This window comes from Poecilia formosa, unplaced genomic scaffold (assembly GCF_000485575.1).
Source record: "Poecilia formosa unplaced genomic scaffold, Poecilia_formosa-5.1.2 Scaffold94, whole genome shotgun sequence".
Classification (NCBI taxonomy): domain Eukaryota; kingdom Metazoa; phylum Chordata; class Actinopteri; order Cyprinodontiformes; family Poeciliidae; genus Poecilia; species Poecilia formosa.
The window spans coordinates 1,291,303-1,312,024 of record NW_006800033.1 but is presented as its reverse complement, the minus strand read 5'-3'; the positions used below and the strand labels follow the sequence as shown (position 1 = coordinate 1,312,024).

Sequence of the window (20,722 nt, the reverse complement as noted above, 5' to 3'; positions counted from 1 at the left end):
ACTATGGTTGCAGCATGCTGTGTTTATCTGTTTCTGTACTGCAGGGGATGGTGTTGTTCAGCTGGGGCGAGGGGTGGGCTGTCTGTAGGGCCGAGCTATGCAGTGGCCGGTGGCCAGAGGAGGGTAGATGGAATCCAGACAGCAGAAAAGGCCAGCTCAAAATAAACGCACACACAGCGGGTCGGCCAGTGCCACCGTATATACACCACCAGATATGGAGGCAATGTATGTTTTGTGGTTGTGTGGCAGTATTTAAACAGTGTAGAAAATTCTGACTGGTGCTTCTCTTTTACAAGTCCGATATAAGGCATAATATCTCTCACTGTCACCAGAAACTTCATAATTTATGAGTTGCTGATCATCCCAATTTTAAATTTGTCAGTTGTTCTCTTCTGTGTGCTGGTGTTTAACTACCACAATTTATTCCTGCTATCAAAATATTGGATTGAATGATATTTCGATTGTGTAGGGGACCTTCACAAATAAACATCTCCTTTGTCAGAAGACATTTAGTCTGTTTACATTTATGATAATGATTAATAAAAGACATCAGCGCTGCCTTGAACTGTATATTTTAAGAGAACTCCTAAGGAAGTAGTGTTGAGTGTTACAGCAGAGAACATAAACAAGACATTTGCTACCAATTAGTACTTTACTTCTGTTTCAACTGTGTGAGTGATAAGTAAAAATAGTTGTCTGTCTTTGGCAACATGTTACAGGAGACATTATGCCAAAACATCACCATACTCCCTTGAGGGCAAACTCACTGTAGATGAGCTTTCACTATTCACCGCAAATTAATATTGAGGTTTTTTTAAATAAAGATCAAGTAACACTGTAAGATTCTTGTTTCTAAACTTATTTACAGCAACATAAAAATCAATAATCAACAATACAGATTATGTGAATTGAAAAATCAATGTCATTTAGGCCAGCAGGGTTGGGGAGCAAAAAAATCAAGAAACAGAATAAAAGTCTACTTTAAGGAGCAATTTGGAAAAGAAATTATATCTCTGAGATGCTCTTTTAAGGTTTAAAAGAAGTAATTTCAAATTTTAAAAAAGTAAGACAAGTTAAACACTTTTGGATAATATCAGTATGTTTTTTTTTATTATTGGATATTTGTGAGGTGGCAATTTAAGCTCTCAGTATTCTTTCAAAATTTACAATTCAGATTTTTATACCACATAACTAATGGACAAAATAATTCACCCTGACCTTTCCTTGGAGATCTGGCAACAACGTAAGACCTGTCATCCCTCTCGGAGTTTGTTAGCATGATATGAGTGAAATCAAATTCCTTAGACCTAAAAGTCATGGCCGGTGGCTGACAAAGCTCATAGTTCACCTGCCACCTATTCAGCACTTGTTTCTTTCCTTGTGTCCTCAAGGATACCAGCACAACAGTTTATGAATAAAAAGATAAACTTTCTGTTCCTCTCTTGCTGTCTTGGTTAAAAGAAAAACAAGGTGGGAGTTTCTGAATCTGTTCATCTCTCTTTACTAAATGCTTACTTTCTACACTCAACACAAAGCAGTCCCTGTGGGAATATGCTGTGCTTTGTGAAACTGCATAAATTATGAGATGAAGTGATGAAATCAAAGTAGCCTTTGAATTACGAAACATTGACAGTTTGCATGTAAATACAAATAGTTCCAGATTTTGTTTTGTTTTTTTGTTTGTTTTTTTTTTGGCTACAAAATATATTTAGGATTTCTGTTATTCACCTCTCCTAAAATGTGTCTTTCAAAAGACTTTAGGGTTCGAAGCAAAAATGATACCAAATGACAGGAAGTAATGTGGTTTGATGCAAGACGTTCTTGGCTTTCATTTCAGGTTGATTGCAGTAGCAGAAAACATGCTCTGGAGTTAAATATAAGTTAAGTCATATTTAATATATATGTCACACAGTACAAATTATGCTTATCGAGTTGAAATCTTTGCAAATTTTATTAGAGATGTTCATCTTACACCACTAGGTGGCATTCTGCACCAGCTGCAGCTTTGCGTTGCATATTAAGCTAATGTGTCACTCTGCAAACTATCATGCTCACATTTTCCATGTGAGTTTTGGTTCATGAGGGTTGGGGGGCGGGATTTGTTTGTTTTTCTGAAGCAGGTAGCTGTCATTCCACAATAAATCAAATGACATTGTTGTATTGTTTCCAATAAAACAGCTATCATGTTGCTCAGTTTTACTCAATTTCAGTAATTTAATAGGTCCTTTTTCTCTTCTCCCTTCCTTTTTTTTTTTTTTTTGTACTGTCAGGACCAAGTGAAGACACCAAAGGAATCCAAGCCCAGAACAGCAGAGACAGCTGAAAGCAAAGCAGTGGAAGGCCTAGAGCAAATACCTGAGGATGGACAAGAAGGAGTTAAAGAAAATCTCAATTCTGATGAAGAAATTGAGGTTGAAGAAATTATCGAAGAGTCTCGTACAAAGCGTCTCCAACGCACCACCAAGCAGCAAGTAGACAACATAAAGAAGGCCTTCTCCAAAGAAAAAATGGAGAAAACCAAATTAAAGACCAAGGAGAACTTGGAAAAGACCAAGCAAAGGACCCGCGAGAACCTGGAGAAGACGAGGCAGAAAACCCGTGACAATCTTGAGAAGACGAAGCACAACCTCGAGAAAAAGATCAACAAACTTGGAACCCGCATGACCCCCAACCAGGAGCGGAGGGCAAAGATGAAAAGCTCCAAAGATAAGTTCAAGAAATCCCTCACTCCTGATCACACAGAGTATGCTCGCTCCAAGACAACCGTGTACCGCGTCCCCCCCTTTACTTTCCACGTGAAGAAGATCCGGGAAGGGGAGGAGGAGGTGGTGCAAAACACAGAGATGGTCGAGGTGACGGAGGGAGAGACGCAGCCAGAGGGAGAGAACGGGCTGGGTATGCATGTGGAGGTGGAGGAAGGGGAGCTGGTGAATGTAGATGGTCCAGAGATGCAGGGTCTGGTAGAGATAACTGAGGACTCTCAGCTGGTCAGGGTGGAACCAGAGCATCTAAAGAAGGTTGGAAGTGAATAAAGGCGTCCAGAAGACAAGTAAAGAATGAGAAGGAAACAATGTCGATGAATGAGTCTAATCGAAAGGACACTGTAATAATCTTAGAGACTTTATCGAGGTGATCACAGTCTGACACCTCATTTGCTCTTTTGTCATTTTATTGTACCCAGCGGCAACAATGACTTCCATGTTTGCTCATATCTGTTATGCAAATAATAGATATGTATATATATATATAAAATAATGCTAGCTTTTGAAATAGATTGTTATGCTAGACATATGTGTATCAAGTGTTTCAAGTGTTTGATTTTCTTTTTTTTTCTGTTTTTGGTTTGACTAACTGCTCGTCTGAAGCAAAGGGACAGTAAAAAAAAAAAAGTTTTAATACCTCATAATAAAAAAAAATTAAGTTAAGCCTTTCACCTGTTTGGCATGCAAGATGTTATGAATGACCAGTGGTAGATTTTGATATGGGTGATGTGACTTTGTACCCAAGTGCCGAACAGCCTGGGGGCAACCCGAGGCCAAAAAAATTAATAAATAATTTGACATTTGCACCCTGAACATGTTTTCTATTGTATATTTGTATGCTTTGTCAGTAGGATTGGTAGTTTCTCTGAGGTGTATAAACAAGAAAAAAAATTTTTGGGGGGCGGGGTTGCTAATGCTGCTGAAATTGGAAAGTGATCATTCTAATTGGAACTAAATAAAAGTGCTATTGATGTGTTTTTTTAATGGACTCTGGATTTAACTGGAGATTTTACCATCTCCAGTTAAAAATTACACATATTTATCAATCTATTTGTGAAAAGACAAAAGTCTTTCTTGGCAGTAGAACCATTTTATGTAAAGATCAGCACAACACTGTGCAGACTGGTTAATTCTGAAACTGAATCATTCGACACTATTACAGATCTTTAAAGTTTTTGATTTGTAAAACATTTAGTCTAAAAAAATAGGGATTATATATTTTTTTCAAAACATAGTGTTCATATATGGCTGGTGTCAAACCTTGATTCACTTTGCAGGAAGTAAATTGGAGAGAACCCACCAAAGTCGCTAAATGTCTTCAGTTCTGTTTGTAACATCTATGGACAGAGTTTCTGGGCACAGCCAAAGTGTTGAGGTGTTAGGAACAAAATTAATCCTAAGGTCAACATCACCATACTGTTGGCTTCATCAAACCCTGATCTACAGCTTCCACTGAATCAGTTTGTAGCCAAGGGCAAAGTGGCTGGGAGAATCAATAAGTCCAAGACTACAGTCTTGAACCAGAAAAGGATGTCTAAGTGTCCTCTTTGGGTTACACAAAAGGTCCTGCTCCAGTAGAGGTATTTAAGTATCTAGGGGTCTTGTTCACAAATAAGCGAAGAAAAGTGCAAAAAAAAGGGTCAGTGGACAGATTGGTGCAGAATCTGGACTAATGCTGAGCTGAGCCAAAAGGTGAAGCACTCGATTTACCACTTCTCCTACGTTCCTACCCTCATCTATGGTTTTAAACTCTGGATAGTGATTGAAAGAACAAGATGACAGATACAAGAGACCAAAATGAATTTCTTTCACAAGGTGTCTGCGCTCTCCTTCTGGGAATGTCCCATCAGCAGGAGACCCAAAATAAGACCCAGAGAAACACCCCGAGGAAGACCCAGGATCCACTGGAGGGGACTCCAGCTTCTTAGTTGTCCTGAGAATGATTTGGGATTCCCCTGGACGAGCTGTCCCATTGTTCTGGTAAGTTACAGTTGTGTTTAAAAAAAGTATTTATATTTTCCCTTTTATGCATTTCGTCTGTCTTTTGCTTTATTGATACATTTAGATGTTTCTGTCATGAAGTTTTTGCGTTTATTGGACCCAAATGCAGATGAAAAATTGTGAGATTTAATGAAATACAAGAGAACACCAGGAGAGAGAGCAGGAACAAGCAGGGACCAGAATATATGAAGAAACGGAGTATAACAGGAGAAGAGGTTTTTAAATACAGAGAGAGAAAATACTGGAGTAATAAGCTGAGACTGATTAACTAATAGGCGGCAGGTATGACGGGAGAGACAGAGAAAGAGAGAGAGAGAGAGAGAATGGCACAAGGGAGCAAGGAGGAATAATACACAAACAGGGCAACTGGGAAATCAAAGCTAACCTAGACAAAAACATAAGCATATGAAATTAATAATAATAATAAACATAATCTAAAATAACTGTGAACATTTTCAAACCATTTCATTTATTAAAGCAACAAAGATATCTAAATCAAACTGGCCCTGTATCAAAATGAAATTGCCACCCTAGTGAAATCGCAAATTAAATATTGACTCACTAAACACATTTTTGGAAAACTGAGTTCAATTTCACTAGCCACACTCAAGACTGTTTACTGCATGACCTGTATAATCAATATACTTAAACTTGACCTGTGTGGCTCCTTAAAGTGGGCTAAAATAGCTCAGTTGATCCTAGTGCCTTAGTTAAGGTTCAAGATTCTACAATAAGAGAAACTTGGCAAAAATGCTGGCCATGAGAGAGGCTCAAGGTCAAAATCACTGCTTACAAGGACACAAAGAATCATCACAAATTTGCCGAAAATAAAATCTCGTCCCACAACTTTGGGAAAAATATTCTGAATCTCTGTGAGATAAAAGAATAACTTTTAAATGGTAATCATACCAACGGTCAAACATGGTGGTCATAGCATATTGGTCTGGGTCTACTTTGCCACTTCAAGACACGGAGGACGTGTAATTGATGGAAACATTAATTCTGCCAGCAGAAACTCCTGAGGGAGAATGTTCAGCTGTCAGTTCATGACCTTTAGTTCAACAATGATTGTGTCATGCAGCAGAACAAAGATCCAAAGCACACCAGCAAGTCCATCGAGTCCACAGGCTTTTATATTTGAATAGTTCTCAGGTAAAGTTCAAAATTGTTGCACACCGATCTAATGTAATGCATCATTGCCAGTCAATGAAAGTCACTGCAGCCAAGGCAACAACTTTATTTTTATTTTTTATCATTAATTTTTGATGATTTGAAATGTCTAAGTGTGACTAAAAAGAAAGAAACTGAAGAAATTACAGCATTGTACATCCTAAAAAGGTTTTCTTGCAGAATGAACTTCCTCATGTTGGACAGATGAAGGAAAAGCTTGTCCAGCATGCCATTCATGCTGTGTAGGCACAGAAAAAATGTTGACAGGCAACGATTATATTACTATTACTAATATTGACCAGGAAAGATCCATTGGGATTTAAAACATTACTTACAAAGGTGACCTGGACAAAAACAGCACCAAAAGACATCACATATACAATTTTACAAATGATAAAACATCACTGATCATCAAAATATATGACTACACTGTTGAATATGTCATTTGACTTTTTTCTATCATCAAAATATAAACAGAAAAAAAAGTCAAATGACATATTCAACTGTGTAGTCAAATAACTTTCAATCAAAACATTTGATTTTAGATTTGTGATTTTTTGTTTTATGTAAAGTATTAGATCAAAATAAAATGAAGTACTTGAATGATTTTTGCCTCCACTCAGTGCGAGCCCACAACAAAGAAGTGAGAAGCAATATCTTTAGCTTTCACACTGAGTAAATTTGAAAAGATAATTTTTGAACCACCCTCTCACCTGTTCTGTCAGACCTAACACCATTATTATTTTTTGCTTTAACAGTACATGATCTACAGTGTCAAAAGCGTTAAAAGGTAAATGAAAAGGGCTGCACAGTTTTTCTTATTGCTTAATATGTCGAATGCAAAAAGTTATTGATACTGAGACTTGCTGAAGTTGTACTGCGTGTTTTTCTAAAGCTAGACTGGAAATGTGATATAATATTATGACTGATGATGAGATACTTATTAACATTAAATAATGTAATGAGAATGTGAGAAACAAAGAATGTGTTCTTTTAGAAGAAGTAAGTTAAATAGGGCAGAGTGCAGAAGCAGACTATTAACTAACACTTTTATAATAAATACCATGTGTTGTTCATCAAAGCAGAGAAATCTCTAGTTTCTCAAACAGTGTTATTAAAACTGAACTGTGAAAAATGTTTAAAATGACCGTCAATAGATTTGTAATAAATGATAAGTATTTTGGAACAATGGGACTTTTTAAAAAATATATATCAATTGAATGTAGGACCATACTGTAAGCAAAACTGTTATTGTATTCAGCCATTGAGCAATGTGCTGTATTTGATTTTATGCTGTGCTTTGTTGATAGACTGTTCAGAACTCGGTAGCATGCGCAATCATGATTATTTTCTGAGATTGTCTGAAACAATAAAAAAGAATTGTAACTTTACAAGCTCTACTGTGCATCCTTGCTTGCTCTATGTAAGTAAATCACTTAAAGTGAAGTTTCCAATGTTTTGTAAAACCTATGTGGTCAAATCTTTATGGTTTCATCCATTCGTGTGGTGTTTATTGTGTAGATATGTAGATATGAACTCACAAAGGTTCACTGAGCCCACATCTGCACAAAGAAAGGAAAACAGTTGTCTCCATGGTCATAACTCATCTTAGTACATTTGAAGGTTCTCTTTCTGAAATTGCAGACAGAAAGAAAATGGTCTGAAGAAACAATGAGAGTTAGATTAATGACTAACTATGGATGTTAACATTTATCTACCATTCTAAATGAAGCTGAATAAAGTCAGCACGTCATTGAGCCTTATATAAGACATGCGACTGCAGTTAATGTCAGAACATTGCAACAATATCCTGCTAAAATCTTTTTCAGACACCAACTGTAATAATGTGCAGATCCACTGAATAATGAAAAGAATGTCTGCTCAGATGGGAAAAGCTATCTGCTCATAAATCTTAAAATATCTGTCATATTTTGACAGGAAGAAAGGGCAAAGTAGGATGAAAGGGTGCAGCTGTAATTGCAATATGTTCATGACTTGATGCCAATGGACAATGACAGTGTTCAACAACTGCCATATTAGATCATGAATGGAAATCACACAAGGAACCAGACAGGAACACGAGGAGTGCTTCTATTTTCCCTCCCTGCAGACATGTCTGACCTTGGTCTGTTATAGATGCACATGCCCATGTGGCAAGAAGCATCATTGAAATAATCAATGGATGGGGAAATGCAATTAAGGAGAGTGCTCTCTAGCCACTGAACAGGGAAGAAAACAGAGAGAATGCACACAATGGGTGCATGTTTCTGATATGAGCAAAATAAGCACGAAAAAGTGATATTGTTGTGAAATTTGATTTTTTTAAATATAGTTTTCTAGTTGATGTTTGACTAAACAAGTCTTAAGTGACTTGACAATGGGATTGTGAAGATATAATGCTTTTGCCACAACTGGTAAGGTGGTCTGGCATTATTAAAGTCCCTAATGCAGCAAAGTGTGGCTACTTATAGATACAACATAGGGTGTGTTTTTGATTCATGCTTGCTAGCTTCTTTTCTGTTTAAATGCATTAAAAACACCAATATAAAAAAGACCTTAATAATTACCAGTCTGCTCCTTTATTTTCTTAACACCATTTAAGCTGTCAAATTGTCCAATTGTATATCAGTTTAATTGTTTATTCAATCAGCGAACTGTTAAGACGTATTATCAATTCTGTTAATTAATTTTTACTCTCTGAGGTCAACAGAGAAAAGCACTTTTGTTATTAACCTCGATGACGACAGCATTGCCAGTAACTCAGATGACTTCCAGACTGGCTGTTCCGTTTACTGACTCTGCCTCCCTCCGGAACAGCCGAATGTTTCGCGCTAAATATGGTCTACAAGCCGGGAGGGTGACTTTGATGGAAGAGCTCAGTTGCGACAGCAGTAAACATAGCAACCTCAACCTAACAGCTATTAAGTCCCGCCTCTTTCCCCGCAAAAACGGAATTCTTATTGGTTGCAACACAAGTTACTCCCCACTATTGGTGCGTCTAGCTGTCAGTAATGACGAAACTGTAATATGTTTGGCTGGAGTGATTGCAACCTGCTCGATGGGTTGGGCGCTTAGGAGTTGCGTCGGAGAAGAGTTTCTCGTGTTGGGGAGAGAAAAGCGATGGTTGTAATCTTTTTGTAAGCGCCAACTCTCGCTTATGCCAGTTCGGTTTATTTTTTACATATATATTCAACTGACTGCTATTGTCAGTTTACTTTGTTGAAAGTTAACGGTTTTCGTCGGGGAAACTTTCCATAGGAGTGACAAAGACTGAGGTAAGAGACCGTAATTCGACTTCTGCATTTTGTTGTTTTTTTTTCTTAAAAAAGTAATTCGTTTTGGAAAGCAAAATCTTCTTTTTAGTGGTTATATCCCAGGTAATTAATAATCGATTGCTTAGTTAGTTCTGTTACAACCCTGCTAAACTACTGCAGAGCAACTAGGTCATCAGATATTCGGTGTGGAGAAACCTCTGTATCCGCAGTGTTACATAAGTTATTAATGTGTTGCCCCAATCATTCCTGAGTGACAACTTGGTCTTTTAAACCCACCAATCTTAAAATCAAAACACCCAGCTTTACACGTGTTGTTTTATTTTCGATCTTTTCACACGTCTTTTGGATTGCCTACTTATCAACATCCATATTTCAATGGTTAGGCCTGAAAATTAAGTCCTCACCAAGAATGAGATTTGGACCCCCTTTAAGCTCAGTTCACTATGCCTCTTACCTTGATTTGCCACGCCCATTTACATCCCATCTATAGGCCACAGTATCAAATATCATTTAGTCATTTTTAATCTCTATACCTTCACACAGACTAAAGTCGAAAGGGGATGTTTTTTTTTCTCAAAATAATTCAAATATATAAAGAATGGATGTCTAAAAAATAACACCCCTTTCATCTCTCAGGTGTTTATGTGAAAAAGAAAAACTTGGCATGGTTACTGTTGTCTTTCGTTCAAGGAAGTACTTCCTGGAATATCACTGATATGGTTTAAGGAATCGCATTGTGCTTTTACCGGTAAGAGGCAGGGTGTTAACTGGTATTGGGCAGCCAGACAAAAAACAGCTGACTTTATTTTTGCTGATTCATGTTGATTAATGAAAATCTAATTTTAGAATTGTCTGTCATTGGTAATGTGTTTGACCCTGTTCAGACCCATGGGGTTTTCATTCATGCATCAGTTTGCCATAGAATTTTGTGTGCTTTCACCTTTTGACCCAGACTGTTCATATCTTAAAAACGCCTGGTAATAATGAAACGGTGACAGCATTTTTCCTCTGTCTTTCTCTTTGTTGACTGTACGCTGAGTTATGTATCTATTAGTCGACCCTTCACATATGTCTCTGGATTCCTAAAAGACATTCTGTTTTCATTATTGTTTTCAATAACAATAATGAAAACAGAAAAAAAAAAAAACAGTGTGTGGATCATCTAATGCGAAGAGGTTAATCTGGGGTAAGAAATAAAAATCATACTTGGTGGGGATTCTGTTTGCAATTTCTGAAGGTTTAGGAACTTTTGTTGTTTTTGTAATAAGATAAAGGTTCTTTGAAGTGATGCTCTCAGGGGTTTCACTTGCCTAGAATATCACATCAAGTGTGAAGCATCTTTTCGTATTTGTCAGTGAAAGAGGAACATAGGTCATGATTGGGAGCCAAACAGCTTGCTTGGAGGAGAGAACAAGAGAGGAGAAAAAAAACCCCATGCATATCTGAGAATATCTGTTCTTGGAGGTTCTTTGGTTCCAGGCATACTAATGAGAAACCCGCAAGTTATGCTTTCGTTGGTTATTCAGACACAAGATGGCAAACTAGATTAAAGCCTAAAGACCTGTAGAATCTAATTAACTTTTATTTCTCTAAAGGTGCAGATAATGATGGCTCTAACCCTAATCCTTATAGAGATAATGTCATGGTACAATCACACCTAAATGATATCGATATCACTGTGAACTACTCATTATTTAGAATTGTTGCACTAACATTACGACAGTGTCACCAGTGACTAAGGATCACATCTTCAGTAATCTTGATCTCCCCAAGGCGCATCCTGCTAAATTGATTCATGACAAATTTGTCTAGTGCAACTGAAAAACATTTTTATTTGTGAATCTTAAGGTAACATTAAGCACCGATCAAATGCTTTTGCTTTTATATTTCTTTTGTGTGCTATAGGAGACCCTGTTTTGTTGTCTCTTTTGAATCTCTGGTGTTCCCCCAGGGAAAAGTGTGGCTTGTTTCTGGTGAAACTAGAAGCCCCGTTGAACCTGCTAAATAGATCACATGTATACCACTCGCCTTTGTCTGCAGGTGCTCGACAATTGATGACACAACTTGGCTTAAGTTGCACTTTCTCCAGTAGAAAGAAATGAAACCAGCTATTTAATATGACCCTTTATCAGGGAAAAGAAAACTGATTTTTATAGTTTCAAGTCCATACGATGTGACATTTTCAAACGGCTGAGAAAAGGAAGTGCGGTTTTACGTCGTTTCCAGAAAGCAGAGTTGGGGTAAATCCTTGGTGTGAGATCTTTAACTCTTCTGTGCTTGAAGAGGGAACAGCTGATTAAGACAGCTTATATTTCTTCTTGGAAGCTCTGCTTTTCAGAGCACAGGAAGTGACTGTGCTGAAAAGGAGGCCCCAAGTCGGCCTGTCTACGTTTTCAGAGCAAACGCGGTATTTAGCCATTTCCTGTCGATAAATCGGAGAGGTGTTCTGTCGAAGCTGTGTGGCAGGTTTTGTTTCGAATGATGTTCTTGTTTCTCGTCAGGGAAGTGGATTGCTTTGGCTGTCCGGTTTTATCATTGTTGCTCCGCTTTGTGTGTGTGTGTGTGTGTGTGAATTAGAAGCAGCGTGTGTCAGGATGGCTCAATGGAACCAGTTACAGCAGCTGGAGACCAGGTATCTGGAGCAACTCTACCACCTTTACAGCGACAGCTTCCCAATGGAGCTGCGGCAATTCCTGGCCCCATGGATTGAGAGTCAGGACTGGTGAGAAATTTCTCAAATGTTTCGGTTTACTCTACTTTTATTTTTGGTTTTACTGATAAAACGCATTACAGTAAAGTGCTTTTATAATGCTGTCACCCTTTACTAGAATTGAATCATTATTTTATAAGATAAGATATTCCTTTATTAATCCCGCAGTGGGGAAATTTGCATTGTTACAGCAGTACAGAGGACAGAATGGAACCAATATAACAAATATAAAATGTAAAAAAACCCTATATATACAAAAAAAATACAAGTGAATATAGAACTACTGAAACAGTATAGTAAAAAAAAAAGTAAATTCTAAGTCTATATGTTGTCATAGCCTTTTTTGTCATTTTTTTGAAAAATAATTCAAACAAAATATATGAAATTTGTGTTTTAATGCTGCTTATGTCTATAAAAAGACTGTTCATGTTTGATTGGAAGTGGTTGAGATGTGATCTTTTTTTTTTTTTTTTTTTTTTTTTTTTTAGGAAGCATCTCTATGTTCTTATTTTTTACTATTACTTTTTTTTCCCCCCCTCCAACAAGGGCTTACGCTGCCAACAAAGAATCCCATGCCACGCTGGTGTTCCACAACCTGCTAGGGGAAATAGACCAGCAGTACAGCCGCTTCCTGCAGGAGAATAACGTACTCTACCAGCATAACCTGCGCAGGATTAAGCAGCATCTGCAAAGTAAATATCTGGAGAAGCCGATGGAAATTGCCCGCATTGTTGCCCGCTGTTTGTGGGAGGAACAAAGGCTGTTGCAGACCGCCACCTCGACTACGCAGGTACGCAATTCTTTACCCAACTTTAGATTTGATGGTTTTATATGAAAAGGAAGCTATAACAAATTCAAATGTCTGGCAGGATGGCCAAGCAGCCCATCCCACTGGAACAGTAGTAACAGAGAAGCAGCAAATCCTGGAGCACAATCTTCAAGACATCAGAAAGCGTGTGCAGGTGAAGGAGCTTTCACACTAGACGTTGCGTTGATGGGTTTTCTTTAGCTCAAACTAAGCGAACTTGTCTGCTGGAACATGTGAGTCTCTGTTCGCTTGGAATTGAATTGTTGAGGAAGCAAACATGCTTTCAAAGGGAAGAAGTGATGACACTTGTGCGTATGATGTATGACCATATGCGAGCACTTTGAAATCGTTTCTCGATAGTACACTCCCTTGGTTATGGCAAGCAAATGTAGCACTTTATTTTCCAAGGAAGATTGTTGAACAAAATATCTACAAATCATTTCTTTCGTTAAAGGTTTACATTTCAGATGTGCTAAATGACATTTTTTCTAACCACAGAAACATTTCTGCTCTCTCTAATATCTTGCTGCCATTCTTGCTTGCTGCTCACACAAGGCAGGTTTTTGTTGTAGAACCAAACGAACAGCTGTATGTCACGGTCTAACCAGTTTGGTTCACTTTCAAAAATGCAACGTAAAAGTGAAACGAACTAATGAAGTGTGAAGTTTTTCAACATTCTTCACCCATTGGAACAGAGTAGCCCAGACTTCCGTGGCGTGACAACACCCTTATTTATTTAGTTTTTTTTTTAAATAGTCATTGATAAAGTTGTCTTTACCTTTTTATGATCTGTGTATTAGAAAATTAACTTCTATTTTTCTACAGGACATGGAACAGAAGATGAAGATGCTTGAAAACCTGCAAGATGATTTTGACTTTAACTACAAAACCTTGAAAAGCCAAGGAGGTATGTTTTTGAATGCCACTGTCAGCTTTAGTAGAGCTGTTGGTTGGTATGCATACATCTAGCCGTTTATCTGATGGACCGTGTGTTCGCCGTGTCTTCAGAGTTGTCCCAGGACCTCAATGGAAACAGCCAGGCGGCTGCCACGAGGCAAAAGATGGCTCAACTTGAGCAAATGCTTAGCGCCCTGGACCAGCTCAGGAGGGTAAGCAGAATTTAAATCGGGAATGTTTTCAGCCTGCAGGGGGGGGTGTCTAATTCAGCAATTACTAATCTGGATTACAGATTGTTGTTAGTATCTGTTTAAATCCTTGTTTGATGTGCGCTCTGTGAATTTTATAGCAAATCGTGACAGAGATGGGAGGCCTTTTGACAGCCATGGATTATGTCCAGAAGAATCTGACTGATGAGGAACTGGCAGACTGGAAGAGAAGACAGCAAATTGCCTGCATCGGAGGCCCACCCAACATTTGCCTCGACCGCCTTGAGACATGGTACCCAATTTTAATAAGACATGCAGTGTTATTCCTAGAAAAGTCCTCAGACATAAGTAAAAATAAATCAGTCAAGCTAATTATGTTTAGATGGCAGCCTCAACCTCTTTATCTTAAAAATGTTAAGTGATGTACAATGCAACCATCCGTATTTGCCCCATAAAACGCTTGACGTCAACAAATTTCCTAATCAGGATCACATCCTTGGCTGAGTCCCAGCTCCAGATCCGTCAGCAGATTAAGAAACTCGAGGAACTTCAACAGAAAGTGTCCTACAAAGGAGACCCCATCATTCAGCACCGGCCAGCATTGGAGGAGAAGATCGTGGATCTGTTCAGAAACCTCATGAAGAGGTAGTTATTTTGTCTCTTCTTAGTTACTGTGTGTTTGGATAAATGATGTTGCATGGTTTTTATGAAACGTTCTTCGCTTTTTAGTGCCTTTGTGGTTGAAAGACAGCCTTGTATGCCCATGCATCCAGACAGACCGCTGGTCATCAAAACAGGAGTGCAGTTCACAACAAAAGTCAGGTAAGATTCTGTTCTCTGTCAAAAACAAAACCTCATTTCTGTTGCATGTTGTGTGTGACACCATTTTATAGATTGCTTATAAAGAAAATCATTCACCGCTCAACATAATGATTCTCTTCTCATCTCTTTTTTTGCTTTGATTTTTCAAGGTTGCTTGTCAAGTTTCCTGAACTCAATTACCAACTCAAGATTAAAGTTTGCATTGACAAGTGAGTTCTTTCGGTTACTCATTGAAAATGTATTCTCCCTTTATTGCATGCCACTATTTTTATTGAAGGACCGTTGCAAAAATAAAGGTTGCACTATTTTATTTTTCAGAGAATCTGGGGACGTTGCTGCAATTAGAGGGTAAGCTTTTAAGAACACCACTTTAAACCTGAGCAGTTGAGCTCTGTGTGTTCACTCTGCTACAGAGGACGCTTGGTTACCCGTTTTGGTTTGTTCCTATCAGATCTCGAAAGTTTAACATCCTCGGTACCAACACAAAAGTCATGAACATGGAGGAATCCAACAATGGCAGCCTTTCAGCAGAGTTTAAACACTTGGTAAGTTGAGAAAGCCAACTTCTCTTAAATGTAATGAATAGATTGGAAAATTATCTGCCGTGGAGACCTGACATGCTGCGCTTTGCAGACTCTACGAGAACAGAGGTGTGGCAACGGTGGCCGGACCAACAGCGATGTAAGACTCATTTAACAAAATTACTGTGTTTTATGTATGTAGTTGAAACAATTCAAATTTTGTTTTATTATTTTTTCGCATATTTACGGATCTAAATATATATATTTTTTTTCTAGGCATCCCTCATTGTAACAGAGGAACTCCATCTTATCACTTTTGAGACAGAGGTCTATCACCAGGGTCTAAAGATAGATCTGGAGGTGAGTAAATCAACTTTGTTTAAAAATCTTGAGCTAACAATAAGATTAAATGCCTGACCTGAAGTTCATTGCAAGAAAACTGAGTAATCTGCAAAATCGTACCAGAACTTTTGTTCATACTTTTGTGACAGCTATTCGTGCAACTTGTTATAGTGATTATTTTGTGAATTGAGTTTAGGTGAAACATTCAGTTTTTGGTTCCAGAAAATCGCATAGAAAATCTAGACTGGTGGAAATTAAAGACGAGTATAGTAGTGCCCTTAAGACTCGGATGATACCATTTCATGTTGTTTTGTTTAATGCATGTATTCTTTCCTACTGTTGGGGAAAGAAAATCAGATTCTGTAGGTCTGTGGTGTTCCAAGTGAAAAGGCTGTAATGTCTTGGGAGTTGTGGGATTGTCAACATTTCCTCTACAATTCAGAAGATCTTGAGCACGGCTAAGGCAGTGATGGGCAATTTTTATTTATTTTTATTTTTATTTTTTGACACAGTTTACTATTTGACTCACTAATGTCTTTAGGGCTTGTTTGAAGTATTATAGAAGTAGGATAAAGAAAGACCTTTACAGACTTAAAAAAACACTTAAAAAATGGCTACATGATTACTGAGATTTCTAACTCAGAAAATGGTAATAGGTAATCCTCCTAATGCAGTCTACATTAAAACATCTTCACTTTTGAAAGTACTTGGCCCTTTTTAGATCATGCATTACTCCTGTTATTATGCTCTTTGTGCCTCAAGATAAAATGGCATGGACTGGTGAAATCAACCTACCAGTATTATAATCTGTAACTACTACAAACTACAAGGGATAAAACTGGATTCAGTGCGCAGACAACATCAGCTGCGTGGTCCACAGACGCATTGCAGAGCAGAGACACTACATCTTCTACTGTCTGTCTCATCTTACAATATGTTGATCAGCAGAAACTAATACAGAAAATAACATTGAGGACGCTGCATAGCGAATGCATTAGGACTGCAGGAAGATTGCGACAGAGATCTCGCATATCTTATTACTCAGGTGAATCTTGCTGGCTTTAATCCAGCCCACTTTTGTTTGACAATCCCAGTTGAATTCTATAAAAGCACACACCCTGCGATCTCAGGGTATCGACTTGCTTGATGTGAAAGGTCAGAGTGATCCGTAACGGAGGGTTTTGTCGTTTTGCGTGTTTATTGTGTAGTGATAATCTGAGAAGAGCCATCGTTATAAAATCTGTTTTTCAGTTTGCCTCTGGATGAGCGGTGCACACGCAGGGAGTCTCTGTGGGGGGGAAATGTTAGTGTGAAGAAAGGGACTTATTTCTGTCTGTTTTTCTGTAAATATTATAAGAGTATAAGCTTTAACAAGAGGGTAATTTAAATGACTTTTATTTTTTTGTTTGCAAAATAAAACTGATCATAAAGCTGCCTGTATTTGCAGACTCATTCTCTGCCGGTGGTCGTCATTTCTAACATCTGCCAGATGCCCAACGCCTGGGCTTCCATCCTGTGGTACAACATGCTCACTAATCACCCAAAGGTGAGACAGCACCCTCTTGTGGAAAGGGTCTGATCTATGCAGGTAGCAGACATTTGTTAAGCTGTTGCCTCCTTTGTTCTTCCACAGAACGTGAACTTTTTCACCAAGCCTCCGGTGGGAACCTGGGACCAGGTGGCTGAGGTGTTGAGCTGGCAGTTCTCCTCGACCACTAAGAGAGGCCTGACCATCGAGCAGCTGACCACGCTGGCTGAGAAATTACTTGGTAAAACAATAAGCCCATAAGGTCTCTGATAATCTTAAGTGTGCCTTCATACTTATACTCTTTGTTTCTTTTTTTTTTTTTTAATACAGGGCCTTGTGTAAACTATTCTGGATGCCAAATAACATGGGCCAAGTTCTGCAAGGTACAACACTTGACCACTATAAAAAGATCAGTCTGCCTTCTTCACATTGTTTCGCTGTGTATGAATAATTTTTTTCCTTCCTCTTGTACAGGAAAACATGGCTGGCAAGGGCTTCTCCTTCTGGGTGTGGCTGGACAATATCATTGACCTGGTGAAGAAGTACATCCTCGCTCTGTGGAACGAAGGGTGAGAAGTCGCCCTTTGTTTAGACTCGAGTCTCCTGGCCGTGTCTGGAACTGCTTGTTCACTTCCTGTTATGGTGTAAAACCCGTTCAGACATGCAATACCATCTTAAAGTAGATTGAACTAGTTATTAGTTTGACATGTTGCTTCTCTGCTTACAGATACATCATGGGTTTTATCAGCAAGGAGCGGGAGAGAGCCATTCTGAGTCCGAAGCCTCCTGGCACATTTCTGCTGCGCTTCAGCGAGAGCAGCAAAGAGGGCGGCATCACATTTACATGGGTAGAGAAAGACATCGGAGGTGAGTCCTTTTAAAGCCTCAGTGCTGTTTGTGTAATGTCTTTAGGAAGATCAGACCATGTTGTCTTACTGTTTTATTGTTGTTTGTTCTTTGTAGGAAAGACCCAGATCCAGTCCGTAGAGCCGTACACCAAGCAGCAGCTGAGCAGCATGTCGTTTGCAGACATCATCATGAGCTACAAAATCATGGATGCCACCAATATCCTGGTGTCGCCGCTTGTTTATCTCTATCCTGAAATCCCCAAAGAGGAGGCTTTTGGGAAATACTGCAGACCAGAGGCAGCTCATGAGCCCGAGCCGGCGGGAGACTCGACGAGCAGTAAGTCACCGCCGCGTTTGCTACGTGCTTTTAACGCTGTCCGTTTGGTTTGGAGCTCATGTGCTCAGTATTGTGCGTAATGTATCCTTTCTCTTTCAGCTATCCAGCCTTATTTGAAGACAAAGTTCATCTGTGTGACCCCGTAAGTATTCATACTTAACTTTAGGCTGTAATATTCAGGGCCTCCCACCCAGAAGTGTCAATACTCAATGTGGATGTTTTCTTCTATGTCAAAAGTATTGATACCTGTTGAATCTTTTCACATTTTGTCACAGCCACAAACCTCAGACCCACACAAGTAGCACATAATTGTCAGATGAGGAAAACAAACAGCATTTCAGTCCGCCTGAGGCAATACTTTGTTCATTGACTTCCCACTGCAGGCGTTTTGTTGTTTGACTCTACCAGCTTTGCTAAACTAGGAATTTTTTATTTTTTTTTCCTAATTTATCTCTACAAAATAGCTCATCATTAGTCAGATTCTGTTGTAGCTCTGGTTGTGTTTTTACAGTGACATTGTATCCAGCTGGAAGCTGAACCTCTGCCCTGGTCCTTTAGAGGCTCTAACAGGTTTTGTTCTGTAATTGGCCTATATTTAGCTCTCTCCATTTTCCCATCAACTCTGACCAGGTTCCCTGTTGATGTTAGAGATGGTGGTTTTATTGTTATGTGCACACAGTCGTCAGAGAACCTTCTTCCACATGTTTACCGCTCTCCTTTCCCCAGCCAGCCGGTTCAGGCAGGCAGCCGTGTCTTGTTAGGGTTGCTGTTATGCAACAGTCTTTCCGAGTTTGAATGATGTTGCAATGAATTTTCCGTGAAGTGTTCAAGGTTTGGGATTTTTCTTTTTCAACATCTCGACTTTCTTCCTGGCCGGTCTGCTGTTTTTTTTTTTTGTTTTTGGTTTTTTTTTTGGTCGTCATGATGATGTTCGTTCACTAATGCTCTTTAACAAACTTCCCTGTTACACACAGGTGGATTTTCTGTATTAAATATATTGGTTCATTTTAGGCGATTGGTTGCTATGGGTTTTTGTCGAGGACTCCTTTATTTAAAGAGTCTGAATACAAATTCATACCCTGCTTTTTGTATTTTTAGATTAAAAACAATGTTTAAAACCACGTACTGTTTCAGTTATGTGCTACCTTTGTGTTTGTCACACAAAATCTCAATAACGTATATTGAAGTTTGAAATGGAAACGTGACACATTGTGTAAAAGTTCCAGGAGCATAAATGCATTAGCAAGGTGTTGTAAACATTTAAAGATTCAAGTTAGAAACTGTCAAAGAATGCATGCCTGTAATGCAGCATCTGTGACTTTTTTTTTTTGGTTTCTTATAAAGTCACTTAACTGTTTGAGCAGGAAGGTGCAACACTTAAGAACTTCCAGCTGTAATGACAAAGTATTGTTCTAATATTATAAATAAAAGCAAAGATCACACATTCTTGAATCAAACAAATTTAATGGAACTGCACATTTTGAACAGTAGTTGGTGTTTAGAACTGATCACTACTGAAAATTACACACTATAGAGTAAAAATAAGTGAGAAAGGCAAATAACGAGGACGACAGCTGATGGCGATGCAGGCCTTAAGCCATGTTGTAGGTTTGATAGCTTGCCCGTGGGTTTTGAGGTTTTCTCAGTCAGATCCTGACCTGTCTCCGTAGGTGCCCCTCCGTGTTCATGGACTTGCAAGACAGTGAGCTGCTTGGGAACGGATTCCCAGGGTAGGCCTCATGGGGGGGAGGTCGCATGTAGAGATGTGTGTACATGACCTTTTTATTTGTTTGACAGATGTGCTTCAGAGATCAGTCCATTGATCACATCTGCACAACGTCCGTTTTTATGTCCATCTCACAGACGTCACAGTCCTCGTTTTGCACTAACGCAATTGATTATAGAACAGCATGTCCTTTACCATTCATCAGTGCTTTTGTTCATGCTCAGCTGTTTTATCATTGCCCTCCATTTAATGCCAGTCACTGGTGAGTGTCATTGTTGGAGAGAAGAAAGTACCAATTCCAGATAGTGGTATTACGTTTAAAGATTTTTTTCACCATCATTTCTTTTTAATCAAATGAGAAGGGGAAGCCAAAGAAGGAACTATGGAAATAAACTGCCCTTTGGCTTAGTTTGAAAAAAGATTGATTGAAATTACTGAATACACACTGCTGCCATTTGCTAAAGAAATGTTTAAATGAATTCATCCATTCAGTGTTTTCCTTTTTTGCATTTTGTTTTGCAATTCTTGATACAACAAGCAAGTGGAGTCCAAATCAAGTTGAATATACTGACAGACTACAAAATGTTTTTTTTTTTCTTTAATTGAAATGCAAAAAATATATATTTTTTAATATATATAATAACACAGTTGGCCTGCTCAACAATAAACTAAAGACACAATACTTTATTGAATGAAATTTGTCCGATTTATGTAGGAAAGGAATCTGTAATTCATGGCTCTGAAACGTCTCGCATCAAAAGAAAAA

At 38.5% G+C, this 20,722-nt stretch overlaps 3 protein-coding genes across 4 annotated transcripts in view; all 3 read left to right on the top strand.

Annotated features, from left to right (window-relative positions):
• cavin1a (caveolae associated protein 1a) overlaps positions 1-3,575 on the top strand; it is a 15,421-nt gene extending 11,846 nt beyond the window's left edge. The window contains exon 2 of the mRNA XM_007558125.2: positions 2,271-3,575. Coding sequence (XP_007558187.1) covers positions 2,271-3,032 — 762 coding nt within the window. The 3' untranslated portion in view covers positions 3,033-3,575. The remainder of the gene's footprint in view (positions 1-2,270) is intronic.
• Positions 3,576-9,118: 5,543 nt separating this feature from the next.
• Positions 9,119-20,573, top strand: stat3 (signal transducer and activator of transcription 3 (acute-phase response factor)). Of its 2 annotated transcripts, none has more exons than XM_007558126.2 (22): positions 9,119-9,208; positions 11,786-11,930; positions 12,465-12,708; positions 12,788-12,880; positions 13,552-13,633; positions 13,735-13,835; positions 13,973-14,124; positions 14,319-14,477; positions 14,562-14,654; positions 14,804-14,863; positions 14,973-15,002; positions 15,106-15,199; positions 15,288-15,335; positions 15,452-15,535; positions 16,965-17,063; positions 17,151-17,286; positions 17,376-17,428; positions 17,520-17,614; positions 17,773-17,912; positions 18,009-18,230; positions 18,330-18,372; positions 19,901-20,573. In XM_007558126.2, exons 2-22 carry the CDS (start codon positions 11,803-11,805, stop codon positions 19,962-19,964), a joined length of 2,220 nt encoding a protein of 739 aa, XP_007558188.1. In that variant the 5' UTR covers positions 9,119-9,208; positions 11,786-11,802; the 3' UTR covers positions 19,965-20,573. The 2 variants fall into 2 exon arrangements, with proteins under 2 accessions (XP_007558188.1, XP_007558190.1); XM_007558128.2 differs by having other exon boundaries at positions 9,120-9,208; positions 11,789-11,930.
• The window catches only part of LOC103142204 (signal transducer and activator of transcription 3-like), a 30,648-nt gene continuing 19,056 nt past the window's right edge, over positions 9,131-20,722 (top strand). The window contains exon 1 of the mRNA XM_007558130.2: positions 9,131-9,208. The gene's annotated coding sequence lies outside the window, so the exon portion shown is untranslated. The remainder of the gene's footprint in view (positions 9,209-20,722) is intronic.